At 41.1% G+C, this 13,904-nt stretch overlaps 1 protein-coding gene and 1 long non-coding RNA gene across 5 annotated transcripts in view; one reads left to right on the top strand and one right to left on the bottom strand.

The window, feature by feature from the left end:
* Positions 1 to 13,904, top strand: part of slc39a10 (solute carrier family 39 member 10) — an 85,232-nt gene that overhangs the window by 64,092 nt on the left and 7,236 nt on the right. For all 4 annotated transcript variants that reach the window (XM_034186140.1, XM_034186141.1, XM_034186142.1 and 1 more), the window contains 4 exons: positions 8,776 to 8,951; positions 9,229 to 9,411; positions 12,287 to 12,395; positions 12,498 to 12,809. In XM_034186140.1, the coding sequence (XP_034042031.1) occupies positions 8,776 to 8,951; positions 9,229 to 9,411; positions 12,287 to 12,395; positions 12,498 to 12,809 (780 nt within the window). The remainder of the gene's footprint in view (positions 1 to 8,775; positions 8,952 to 9,228; positions 9,412 to 12,286; positions 12,396 to 12,497; positions 12,810 to 13,904) is intronic.
* On the bottom strand, positions 7,024 to 7,883 carry LOC117524382. The gene is made up of 2 exons (XR_004564759.1): positions 7,810 to 7,883; positions 7,024 to 7,203 (listed from the first exon to the last, which is right to left on the bottom strand). It is a non-coding gene; the product is annotated as an uncharacterized LOC117524382 (long non-coding RNA).

Below are 13,904 nucleotides of genomic sequence, written 5' to 3'. Positions count from 1 at the left end.
GCACGTCACGTCGAGGAAGCATCATTGTCAGTAATGGTCAACATTCAAGTAAAATGTCATGTGATGTTATGTATATTCAGCATTCATCTTTTATGGTGGGCTGTTTTGGCTGCTTTTGTGAACTCTAACCCTTGCTAGTTTTGCACCAATAATGGAATCATGCTGTCAAAGCAGCAATCACAGAAGATTAGTGATGGGAAGAGAGACATTTCTGAGCTGTAAGCCCTTTCAATCTATAATTATTAAACACAAACTGCGGTTTGGACGCACCTGTATCACATGGGCTTCCCGAAATGCCATGCCACCTCAGAAAACAACCGTAAAAATGACAATGAGGAAGACTGTGTGAACAAATCAAAAGAGCTGAATTGCACATCATTAGCGGAGGAACTGGATTCCCTGCCATCATGCACCAACGTCGACCCATAGGCGTATCACACTGCAGCGCTACCTCTTATTTACCTCCTGCCAGCATCGGTGGGGTGTCTCAGAAAATAGTCGACCATTTGTGTGCATCCCCCACTCCCCTCTCTTTTTGCGCTGTGCCAATTAGGAGAGCCTAAGCGACACCCTGGGCCATTTTTCTGAGCAATGGCTCACAGGAGAACCATAATTGGAGAGAAGACACAGACCAGTGGGTCTCCTTCTCTCTTCTGCTACCTTATCACTATCCTCTATCGTCCCTCCACAACCCCTGCACGTCTCCTATTGTTACATACGCATATACACACAAAAACGCCCATTTGCATAAGGGTAATGAGACAGAGAAGTAGATGAGCTGGTGTACGTGTTAAGGACCTGCAGTGATGTACCATCTCACTCAAATAGTTACCTCTCAGTTACACAGTGTTCTGCCTGATGCAACAAATAAAATAAAATAAAAAAACACTTTCACAGCACTTTCTTGTAACCTATATGATGAATTTCAAAGAAATCTTACACAAATGTTCAGCAGTAATTTTAGTTGTGCATCTGCCATTGCTGTGATGTTGGATGACTTTTGAGTCAAAGGAAGCCATTTTGTGTTAAACCCATTATTTCCTAACCTTGTAAGTTAGCTTAAGTACAAAAGAGACTGACTTCTGCTGTAAACAAGGATATGATGATCAGTACAGGATTTTTCACCCAGGCATATACCTGAGCTATCTCTGCCTTTCAGAAGTAACCACTGAGCTGCAGGAACCAGGTGGAAGATGGGCGTCCTCTTTGCCTTTTCCAGCTGCTGGTGTCCTCAACACAGACACCTGCATGCTGGCCCATGCCACAGAAACACCCCACTTTGCACAACAGTGAGGACATCAGCAGCTGGAGAAGGCCAAGGGAGCACCAACCTTTTACCTGACTTCTACAGATCAGTGGTTATTTGCAAGTGGTAGGGATGGCTCAGTTGTCTGCCTGGATGAAAAGTCCCTGTACTGATCAATATATCCCTGTTTATGTGAGCAGCCGATTATACCAAGGTATCTACATGCTTTATCGTGAACTGATTTTTTTAAATTTATTATTATAATTACTATTATTATCATTTAAATAGACGTTTATTGACTTAAATCGACTTTTTAAATTTTTATTTATTTGACTTATCTAAATGAGACTATACAAATAATATCATTACTTATAATCTTTATTGACATGTCAAAACATATAATGGCCCAGTCACACGGACTTAAAAGGCAACGAAGCCCAAGTGAAACAAGAAATCTGGACTTTCGTTGACTTCCATTGGCATTGTTTAACCTTCGCCCAGCTTCATTCCTGCAGCCAGCGCTTTGTCAGTTTTTAAACTTTTAAAAAATTTGAACGACGGCCAACGAAAACCTCAATTCGTCAGTATTTTGTTTTGCTGTCATTCTTGACTTTATCGTTAGTTTTTGTAACGTTAGGGTTTAGTTTGACTTCGTTCGACCAGCTGAATGTTTTCACACAGTACAGAAGCCGGTTTGTGAGCGCTGCTGCTGCTGCCGCTGCGTTCATGTACCGTCAGAAATTACAGTACAGACTCAGCCTGTTTGCTTGGATTTTTTAATCTGGGTGGGGATCAGCTTCAATGGGCTCAGGCACCTTATATAGGCCAGAATTAAATTTTGTGTGGATACAATTTATTATTTTGCCACAAGCAACTGCTAAATTTGAAACAAAAAAGTTGTGTAATTTCCAATGGTACTTGAACGCAGCATCAGCGACAGCAGCAGCTCCTGCATGTGCTTATTGTTTTTTATTAAATATAACAATATGAGTGTAGGAATGACAATCCAGCCCTTATTTACATGTGGCAACAGGTAGATGATTCAAATGATTATATAAAGAGCTGTTCTGGAAGGCAGAATTCACATTGTGGATCAGTGGCAGCTCATGGAATAACCGCACGTGAGTCAATGCACGTTCACACGGAAGAATCAGTTTACTGCTGTGATATATTCAATCATCTTTACGCTTATATTTATTCCCCCTTTTGAGAGTTTTCTGTTATAAGTCAATATATATGGCTTAGTAACGTAATACAGTGATACAGCAGCACCACAGCCTTTGCTGTTTTTTTTTTTTTAAATTGGAGCAAGATGTAGTGCGCAGCATGCCGACAGACAGTGAGGATTCTGATGATGAAGGAGATGATCCCTCTTTTGTTCTGGACAAGGAACCAGAGCAGGTGGAACTACCAACGTGCGCACAGATCTCCACAGCTTCTGTTTGCAGTTCTTCCAGGACTCAGGATAGTGTGATGTAATGTTCACATGATCTATACGGTACATTTTCTCTTTCCTGTTTTTGTTGTGGCTTCAGAGGACACATTAACCAATCAGAAAGTTCGGGTTAATTGACAAGCTTCCAAAACACTGAGTAGTGGGCATGTAATCAGCACTTAAGTATCAGGGCTTGTCACCTCTGTGAAAATATCTTCCTCAGGAGAAACTCCGATTTTGTAAGTGGACTTTGGAGAGGTTTGTAATGTTTTTTTAATCTCATAGCTAATTAAAAAGACTGCGGCGGCTCCATTCAGTGCGAACAGTTTACATACACCTCATATAAGAGGTGCAGAGTATGATGAATGATGATCATGGTGAAGTTTAGTGGAATAGCATTTCTGCATTTACTATTCAGGTAAAGGCTTACTTTTCCCCATTTTGAACAGAGAAATATGCAAAAAGTGATTTGATGGTAAAGTGAGAGTGGCTCCAGGGCAGTTTTATGTAATTATGTTCATAGCCACTGACCATCGGACAACACATAAAGAAAACAAAACATGAATATCACGTGCAGGATGGAGTCCTTTGGAGACGAGGGTCCATCAAAGTTAGTCCACAGACTGCTGCTTTTATATTAAGACGCTCCTAAAAGGTCAGTGCACATGCACTAAACAATGCTTTAAAGAACTATCAAAGTGTGTCATCAAGCTCATATAACTGCACATAGAACTGTCAGATATTTCTTTTATTATCAGGCATTCAGAAAGATGGCATGCAGTACAACAGTTACAGAGCATGAGTTTGTTGTGACGCGCTCAGATAGCACGTCGTCTAAAAGGCCTCACTGAAGTCAATTGGCTGTAAGATGGGCATTACATGCACACAGTTTTTTGGTCAATAGATGTCCAATGCCTGAATGTCAAGCAGTGAAGGGCCGAGTACCGGGTTAGCAAACACAGCACCGGTGTTAGTGTGACATTTTAATTTCATACTACATTAAACATTTTGTCCTCTGCAGCGAAAGAATTATAAACTTTTCCTCCTTTGGTCTTGTGCTGTTTGAAAACACGTTCCTCACTGACAGGGGACCTGACAGTTTAAATGATAGTGTACGTTTCTGACTTTTTCTCTTCTGCTTCATGTGTCCTGTCTGCAGCCTTGAATGAAAAATGAGGCAAGTACAATTCTGCTGAAATATCACTTCACATTTTGTGCTTTGGGCATCGTGTCATCACAAGGACACATGGATTGAAAGCCCCTGGGGGAAATTTTTGCATGTGATCAGGATTGGAAAATACCTTTGAACATCATCCAAAAACCGGGAAGCTGTATTTTTTTTTTTTTTTGTCAAAACCAAAGAAACTAGTTGACTGGAGAATATGGGCTTATATGATTCAGTCACTTTCAATTTGATGCAATCCTTATTGCATCCAAGAAAAACCAAAATTTTGAATTTCCAGGTTATTTTTGTTTTTGTACAACCTCAAGTTAGAAAAAAACTGGGACTATATCAAAAATGCAAACCAAAGAAAAAACTAAATACAAACAAAGCCTAAAACCAGCGGTGATCTTTATTCTGATCTATATTTACTTTGATTTATGTTTAATTTCAGACAGGATGAATCCAAGATATTTCATATTTTCTCAGGTCAACTTCATTTCATTTGTTACTATACGAGGTCTATTAGAAAAGTATCCGACCTTATTATTTTTTCAAAAACCATATGGATTTGACTCACGTGTGATTGCGGAATTCCTCCGCACGTCTGTCTCAATGTGCCGAAAAAGTGCTGATGTCCACGTCTTTTCACAATTCCTGTGCTAGTCAGACGACGTCCCGGATAAAACACAGCGTCCAGTTTGGAAATGAACAGCACATTCCACTGTTACAGGAGGTTTTGTCATGGAAAGAGGAGCGGAGGCCTTGGGCGTTGCGGCGGTGCCGCATGGCGCACACCAACGCCGTGATAAAGCCTCACGGGACATGTTCTGGCATGTCCAGGCACATCCACAATTTCTCGGATAATCACTCGATGGAAAAACCACCCACAGCTGTCTGAACGCTATCTCAAAGCCGTCCTGTGAGACCAAAACGGAGGTGTTCCTTTGTCTCGCTGCATCAGCAAATCGGTCATGATGCGCGAAGCCTCCACTCGGCTTTCCATGACAAAATCTCTTGTTAAAAGTGAAATCTGACGGAAAATGGCTGATGTCCAGCTCTTGTGATAACCAGAGAAAGTGCACACGGTGGTCTCGGATACACAGAGCCATCCATTTAGAAATGATCCGGTGGTTTGTGGCTCTCGATGGCGGCACGGAGCACGGCGCGCTGAGCGTCCTTAAAGCTGTAGTAACAGTCCTTATTCTCTGTGAAGCCCGTAAAATTTTCACCGAAAGCCAGATAAATTTTTCGAATGGTTTCCAGCTGCCAGTCTCTAACAGTTTCTGAAAAAATTCTGATGGAAAAAAAGCCCAAATCATTCCGCCATTTCCTGACAACGAAAATCCGCCGAGAGGGTGGACCACTCCTCACTCAAAGCCTGCTCACAGGCAAATGACGCAACCGACAGGCATGGAAAAACTCACGCATACGCACGAGGGTTCAAGCTTGTCTGACACAATCACACGTGATTCAAATCCATATGGTTTTTGAAAAAAATAAGGTCGGATACTTTTCTAATAGACCTTGTATGTCCATTCCTACATTTCAGCGTGCAGCACATTACAAAATAACACCTGAAATGCTTTATTCTTTGCTATCTTTAATGCCAACACTTAAAAGGTGTTCTTGAATTGAGGATACCAACGGGTAAAGCATTTCAGGTGTTATTTTGTCCCATTTATCCTGCAAAGATGTGCAACACTATGGGGTTGTCATTGCTGCATTTTTCATTTCAAAATTCTCCACACATTCTCTGTTGGGGACAGGTCTGGACTGCAGGCAGGCCAGTCCAGTACCCATATCCAGTTCTAGCACAGCCATGCCTTTGTAATGTGCAGAATGTGGTTTTGCATTTTCTTGTTGAACAATGCATGGATATCCCTGGAAAAGATGTCATCCTGAAGACGTATAAAAAAAATGTTCTTTTTGCTTTTTCACTCGGGGCAACCAGAGCAGATCTGATATATGTCTGCATGTTGGTTTGGCACAATTTTTGCACTGGATACCCTTCCTGACACAACTCCATGTTGTTTGAAGAATGGATGTGGTCTTAAACTGGGATGCTTTGGAAGCAAGCATATTAGCTGCTTTGCCACCACGCCGCTCACCTTGAAGGCACCATTTGTTGCTTGAAAATTTTAATGTACTTTTCTGAATTAATGGTGTTAATGCTGCCATCACTGAAGTGTAAATCACCTTTGTCAAGGGCACTGATGCAACCCCACATCTCAAGGATGATCAGTGGAAACATGATGCACCTGAGCTCAGTGTTTTGCTTAAAAGCAATGAATGAATACCGGGTTAGCAAACACTTATGTACAAATACTTATGTACATGTAATTTCTAGTTTTGTTTTGTTTTTAATAGATTTGCTAAAATCTCAAAAACAAAAGTTCATACTGTCATTATGGGGTATTGTGTGTAGAATTTTGAGTGGAAAAATGAATTTAATTCATTTTGGAATAAGGCTGTAACACAACAAAATGCAGAAAAGGTGATGGCTGTGAATAATTTCCAGATACACTGTATTTGTCACATGAAAGTTGTAGTTTATGCAGTGCAATAGTTGTGTACAGGTCAGGTTACATCTGTGAAGGTGAACAGGTGCTGTGCGATACAGTACCCACCACACTGCAAAACCACCCTGGGTCTTGATTGACAACGACCCATGCAGACAGCCGGTCCATCCCTGCTTCTTGACAGTGGCCATTTATCTGCTGCATCAGGTGAAATGAGTGTGTGTTGAGTTTTTCCAGCAGCCAGGGTCCTCAGCACTGAGGCACCTACCCACTGTATCATAGACAGAGAACTGCACAGAATAGTGTTGAAGCTGATTATAACACTTACGGTGCTTTCTTGACCCTTTTACAGTATTTGGAAGTGGCAATATATTTACCTCTACCATATGTACCAGCAGGAAGGGGAGAAATGGGCCGGATCAAACAGATTATAGATTCATAAGAGCCTAGGGGTGTATCATCATAAGACATAAACAACACTTTGATTTAAAGTGAAGAATTATTTATATAGAATTGATTGTCATTGAACTCATGTGAACTAACAATACAATGTAAAAAAAAAAAATAAACGAGAGCGCTCTTTACCCAAAATAAAATAAAATATACCTGGGCATAGTCCTTTAGTCTTTTTTCAATGTCTGTTGTAGTCTGTTAAGTGTTTTTTTTTTTTTTTAAGAGGTTCGTTCAGTGTTCAATGTGTTTGTAACCAGTCGGGCTACAAGCTACCAGTTCAGTTGACTCTTTGGGCTGGGGCTCACCATCCAGTACTGGAATTCTTGATCCTTTCTTCCCTTGCACGTCTGCAATTCGAACTTTGAGCTAAACCATAAAACCTGACCTATGGATAAGGTCAGAATAAAGTAGCTTAAAATATGTACTATAGAACTACAATACCCATAAACTACTGTGTACATTCATTTTTCAAAAATAAAACATGTTGTACAACATTTTGAATTCCTAAGGTTTACAATTACATCATTACCATATCAATATACCAAATAAAATAGTTGGAATGTGGTAATACAGTAATCATACTAGTTCCATTGTTTGGAGTGCATTTATTTTTGATACACATCAAAAATAACACAACACACCTTTAAAGTGCATTTGGAATACTTGTTGGCTTCTCGATCTAATCATATGTACCAAAAGATTAGGAAAGTGGCAGTGAATTGCACTTGTAGTTTTCCAGCTACTGTTCCCAGTGCAAAAGAACTATGTTAACAGCTTAGCTGATAGACTGTTGCTTCAAAACGAGCAGAAATATACAACCTTTTACAACAAAAACATAAAACGTTACATTGTACCTTTTAGTTACATTGCTGATTTAATTAACCAACACACAGCTAATCATTTTGGCCTAATAAAATGGCATTTTTACAGTGAAAAAGCTAGCGGAGATTAGCATGCTATGTTAGCACAATTCATTGTGTAGGGGACTCACCGATACAGGGCACAATGTGCTAACAAGGCTACGGGGTTTCCAGAGGCTTCCGTGGGCACTCGGCACTTCAGTATCTTAAGATTTAACAAAGGCTTTGTCACAAATATGCACCGTATGATAATTCAGGCAGTTATAGCATTGGTTTGTGCTTACCAAGCAACAATTGTATCAATAGAAAAAAAAAAGATTTCCACACGTTAGCTCTTACAACACACGAGCAGGGAGTTCTCTGATCAGCGTCTGATGAGAGACTGAGTAAGGCGCAGCATTGTGCAATGCCCCGTGCCTCAACCGTTGACCTTATTGGTTAATATCACACCAGACTTAACTGCTATTGGTTGCTCAGTGTGTCAGTCAAAACAACATTTTAACTTAATCTTACAACTTTTTAACTCTTTTTAGCATGTTTATGTCAACATATTTATAAACTTATATTTCTTTGTTATTTTATCACTATTTATGCTCTTGTGATTTTTTTTCTTTTTAACCAAGTGTTTATGAATATATTTTTTAATCTCATTTTTAACACTGGGTTACACCATGTTCCCTCATGATGCAGTAGCACAAATCATCCGAGTCTCCCTAAGTAGCCTAGTTTTGATGCAGATTTATTCCAGTGACACTCCCAGATTCTGTGGAGGGACATGTTGTTTTCCATCAAAATAGACTTTGTGTTTGACTTTGTGTTTGTAGTGACTTTATCCTCATAAAACAGCCCCACAGTGGAAACATATCTGATTGACTTGTTCAAGTGCACATTTGCCAGCCTGGTCAGCCGTTGCACATATGACCCTCCGGTTGAAAGGTTGCCACCTCTTCTGTATGCCTGCACCTCAGGTTCTTGACCAGACTGTCTGTCTGAAAATTGTCTTTGTGTTTGCATCGGTCATCATCAGCACTGTACTCAGATGACCAGCAGTAGGAACTCAGGACCATGATTCATGTTTATTCCTGTCTTGTCTCCAGTGTGGGTGTGGGTCTGGGGTTTCGTGTCCATCTCCATCATCAGCCTGCTGTCTCTGCTGGGTGTTGTGCTCGTGCCCATTCTCAACCAGTCCTGCTTCAAGTTCCTGCTCACCTTCTTGGTGGCCTTAGCAGTGGGCACGCTCAGTGGAGACGCTCTCCTCCACCTGCTGCCGCATGTGAGTACACAGCCACAACACGGCTTGTTTCCATCAGTGGTGTAAAAATTAAACATAGTCATTTGTGTTCCAAAAATCATAAGGACATTGAAGTGAGACCTGCTCTCATTTGAAAAAGACTTTTGAAGACAATTATGTCATAGTAATCAATATTTTAACTTTGGCAAAATAATTCAGAACTGTGACTATTTTATAATCAAAACCCAAATGGTAACAAATCAGTAATTTATTTTCTTGTAATCCTTCTCTCTGTCATCTTTTGTCCTTCTTTGTTCAGTCTCAGGGGCAGCATAACCATGACCATGACCACGACCACAACCTGGCTGAGATGAGCCACGACACAGATTTGGTAACAGATTTTGATGGCGTGTGGAAAGGTTTAACAGCACTGGCTGGCATCTACCTCCTCTTCATCATTGAACACTGTATCGGCATGTTTAAACACTACAAAGACCAAGCGGTAAGAGAGTAGACCACACCAGGAACTAAAGTTTTACAGTGTTGCAGCTACCCCATCCTTTTTTCTTTTTTTTTCTTCTTCTTCTTTAAAGCTGCTCTTGGCTATCCATGGTGCCATTACACACCATAATGGGTTGTGCCTCATCTGATGTCCCCAAGCAGCATTCAGTGTGAAATTCTCCAGAACAGTTGAAGGTTTTTTTTTTTGTTTTTTTTTAATCCAGACAGATTTGGTCAACACTTCATCTTCAGCTCTTGATATTTCAGGATAATGTTTTTGTGCTCGGTGTGAAAATTAAACACACAGGAGTGTAAAACCTGCACTGAGTCCCTTCCAGAAAAAGCAGTAGGTGATGCTCGGGACAACCTGATGCCAGTCAGTAAAGGGACTGCATTTATATAGCCCCTTTCCATCTATATCAGAAGCTTAAAGTGCTTTGCAATGATGCCTCACATTCACATAGACACACTCATACACCGATGTCAGGGTGCTGCCATGCAAGGCACCGGGAACAGCTTGGGCATTAAAGACCTTGCCCACGAGTCCGTAGTGATTGTCCAGCCAGACTGGGGTTTGAACCGAGGATCCTCTGGTCTGAAGCCCACTGCTTAACCAGTAGGCCATCGCCTCCCCAGTACAAATGATAATGTCTGATTGAGTCCAAGTGTGTGAGTAATGCAGGTCCAAGTCTGGAGTGATTGTGCTCTGGACATTTTCCATAGTGTGCCTTTCCTGTTTTATCATGCCTCCTGCACGCTCTAACCACAGACCCCCTCACCTAAACCACAGTATTTCCAAGGGGTGAGTATGTGTCTGACATGGACTTTTTCCTGTTGTGTCCTCCTCCTGTGTGAAATGGTAATTCTCACAAATGTCAGGGGTTTATACACGTAGAACTTTGTACACGTAAGCGGCAAGGCCGAAAACCAACATTGAATGCCCGTGATCTTTGATCCCTCAGGCGGCACTGCATTAAAAACTGACATCATTGTGTAAAGGATCTTACCGCGTGGGCTCAGAAACACTTCAGAAAACCATTGTCAGTTAAAACAGTTCGTCACTACATCTACAAGTGCAAGTTAAAACTCTACCATGCAAAGCGAAAGCCATATATCAACAACATCCAGAAACGCCGCTGCCTTCTCTGGGCCCGAGCTCATTTGAGATGGGCAGACGCAAAGTGGAAAAGTGTGCTGTGGTCTGATGAGTTCACATTTCATATAGTTTTTGGAAATCATGGATGTTGTGTCCTCAGGACAAAAGAGGACAAATACCATCCAGACTGTTACCAGCGCAAAGTTCAAAAGCCAGCATCTGTGATGATATGGGGGTGTGTATCACACATCTGTGATGGCATCATCGATGCTGAAAGGTACATCCAGGTTTTGGAGCAACACATGCTGCCATCCAAGCAATGTCTTTTTCAGGGACGTCCCTGCTTATTTCAGCAATACAATGCCAAGCCACATTCTGCATGTGTTACAACAGCATGGCTTCGTAGTAAAAGAGTTGCGGGTACTAGACTGGCCTGCCTGCAGTCCAGACCTGTCGTCCCATTGAAAATGTGTTGCGCATTATGAAGCGCAAAATATGACAACAGAGACCCCGGAGTGTTGAACAACTGAAGTCATACATCAAGCAAGAATGGGACAGAATTCCACCTACAAAGCTTCAACAATTAGTGTCCTCAGTTCCCAGATGCTTATTGACTGTTGTTAGAAGGAAAGGTGATGTAACACAGTGGTAAACATACCACTGTCCCAAACCACTTTCCCAAAACACACAAAACTAAAACCAGACTAAAAACAGTTATTAGAGAAAACAAGTAAATTTTAGATCTTCATTCAGACCAAAAGGTTCCAAAGTGCCTAAAGTGTAAATCCAAAATACTTCTCTACATAAGAGTTTTTTAATAATATCACCACCTCTGGGTGGAGCTATGATTCTCTCAATCCCCCAAAATTTTAAAGACGCTGGAGAGCCATGACCGGCCTGTTTATAGTGCCTTGCCATGGCATAAGTTAAATTCTGAGTACAGATTGCTGTTTTATGTTCAGCTATCCGTAATTTAAGTTGACGTTTTGTTTGGCCAATATATGCCAATCCACAAGGACATTTTAACATATATACTACATGAGTAGTATTACAATTGATAAATGAAGAACTAGGATATTGCTTACCAGTGCGAGGATGAGAGAAACATGACGCATTAGTGGAATTTGAACAATGTGCACAATTACCACATCTGAAGAAACCTTTTGGTGGGCTGGAGGGCCAGGCAGTTGAGACGGGAATGCTCATATCTGAATGAACAAGTCTATCACGAATATTTCGGGCACGCCTAAATATAAATTTAGGCGGTTCAGCACAGATGTCTTTAAGTGTGGGATCACTCTTCAGAATGTGCCAATATTTATAAATTATGTTTTTTATTCTTCCCGCAAATGGAGTATAGCAGGTAGAAAAAAACAATTTAGATGTTGAAGAAGATTTAGATTTTTCCTTAAGTAAAGAGGCACGATCAATATTTAGAGCTCTATCCCATGCTTTACCAATATCAGTTTTACTATAACCACGTTGTTCAAACAGAGTTGCTAGATAGGCTGCTTTTGACATGAAGTCCGTGATAGAACTACAGTTTCTTCTAACTCACAAGAACTGACCCACTTGTCTTTGTGGTGTATTCAATTGAATATAGGTTGAAGAGGATTTGCAAATCATTGTATTCTGTTATTTACATTTTACACAACGTCCCAGCTTCATTGGAATTTTGGTTGTAAATACATTTGTTGTTTTCCCACCCATAATCTTAAATCCAGGTAAGAAATTCTTAACTTGTCTGTAGAATGAACATAAAAATGTGTTTACCACACAGGGTATGACAAAGGTGACTGTGGAAGGCAAGATTGGCAGGAAGCTGTCAGATCACAAGTTAAATCGGCGCTCTGATGCAGAATGGCTCCACCTGAAGCCTTTGAATGAAGGTAAAAGCTGTTCAGTTGTGTCGCATCTGCAGCACATATTTAACCTGAGCCTGACTGGAAGGAGTCCGTGGCTGTCACCTTAACCTGATTTCTGCTTTCAAGATCCTGACAGCACGACTGTTTCCTGTGACAACAGTCACAACAACACGCAGCTCACAGAGCTACAAACTCCCGACTCTCCGACCAACACAACGCCGCTGGCACCTGCGGAGGCAAGACATACTCGCCATCACTCACCCGTGAAGGAGAATGGACACAAGGCCAAGAAACACAGACACAGGCACTCACACGGCCACGCCCATGGTGGGAACTGCCACTCAGACCAGGAAATGAAGGACGCTGGGATAGCCAGCATCGCCTGGATGGTCATCATGGGTGACGGCATGCATAATTTCAGTGACGGTTTAGCCATAGGTAAGAAAATTGAGAACTATACCTGGGCCTGATTTCACAAAGCAGTCTAACCTCTCAGTCTACTCAACTTAACATAGTCGACTACAGTTAATCGTTCAACGTAATCCGTCTAATCACCGTTTCACATTGATGGCTAAACTTGTAGATTGCCGTCTTACGTTAGTCGACGGTTTTCACAAGCATAACGGCCTCGCGTGTGCCTTTGCTAAGAGACGACTCTAATGCTCAAAGGTTTTGTTTACTTCCGGGTTGTTGTCATGAACTATCCAGCCTTTGTTTCGTTAACTGGCTTTATTAACATTTACGGACACATATGAACTGCAGAATGACGTGATTAACACTTAGCCTAGCAGTTTCACTCTTCAGTTTCACTCTTCAGTTTCTTCTTCTACACTTCCATCAAGCCTTTTTGTGCACACAACGCTGCTCAGCGTAACAGTGTCACCTGGTGGCTAATGTGAGAAATGTCACAAACATCCTGACAGTCGTCTGTTGCAATCATGGCCAAAAGCAGAGGGAGCTCTCCTTTTGAAGGAATATGAGCGGCATGGGGTGCTCTTGAGTGTTCCATCAAGTGGTGGTACATGATAGCTGCTATCTTTTGAGGTACTGTAAGACACTGAAGTTTTGTTGACTAAAATGAGATTAGCCTCCTCTGTACCAGGCTAAAACTTTTAGTCGGGTAACGCGAAACTTTAGCTGATTAAGCACTTTGTGCAACGACTAATGTCAAAAAGTTAGTCAACTAAGTGACTTTATTCAACTAAATAAGATTAGACTACTTTATGAAACCAGACCCTGATGATTTAAACCGATTTGTCATGGCAGCTTCTGATGAACATCTTTATCTAGTATAAAGGAATAATCTAAATCATTCAGTGATGCATTCTTAATTTCATGGTGGCCATTCCTAAGATAATGAACATTTTTAGTCTCCACATCAGTTTGCTGTCTTCAAGTCAATCATTTAAGTTGACTTTAGTTGCTTTAGTTCCTATTTAGAGGCTGTGATTGGTTCATTGTTTCTAAATCAGAATCTTTGGATCCTCCTTTGACTGTCTGTTGTGCATAATATGAAGTGCGCAGTGCATGTGC

Source organism: Thalassophryne amazonica, chromosome 14, assembly GCF_902500255.1.
Source record: "Thalassophryne amazonica chromosome 14, fThaAma1.1, whole genome shotgun sequence".
NCBI lineage: Eukaryota > Metazoa > Chordata > Actinopteri > Batrachoidiformes > Batrachoididae > Thalassophryne > Thalassophryne amazonica.
This window is presented reverse-complemented; position numbering and strand designations above follow the sequence as displayed.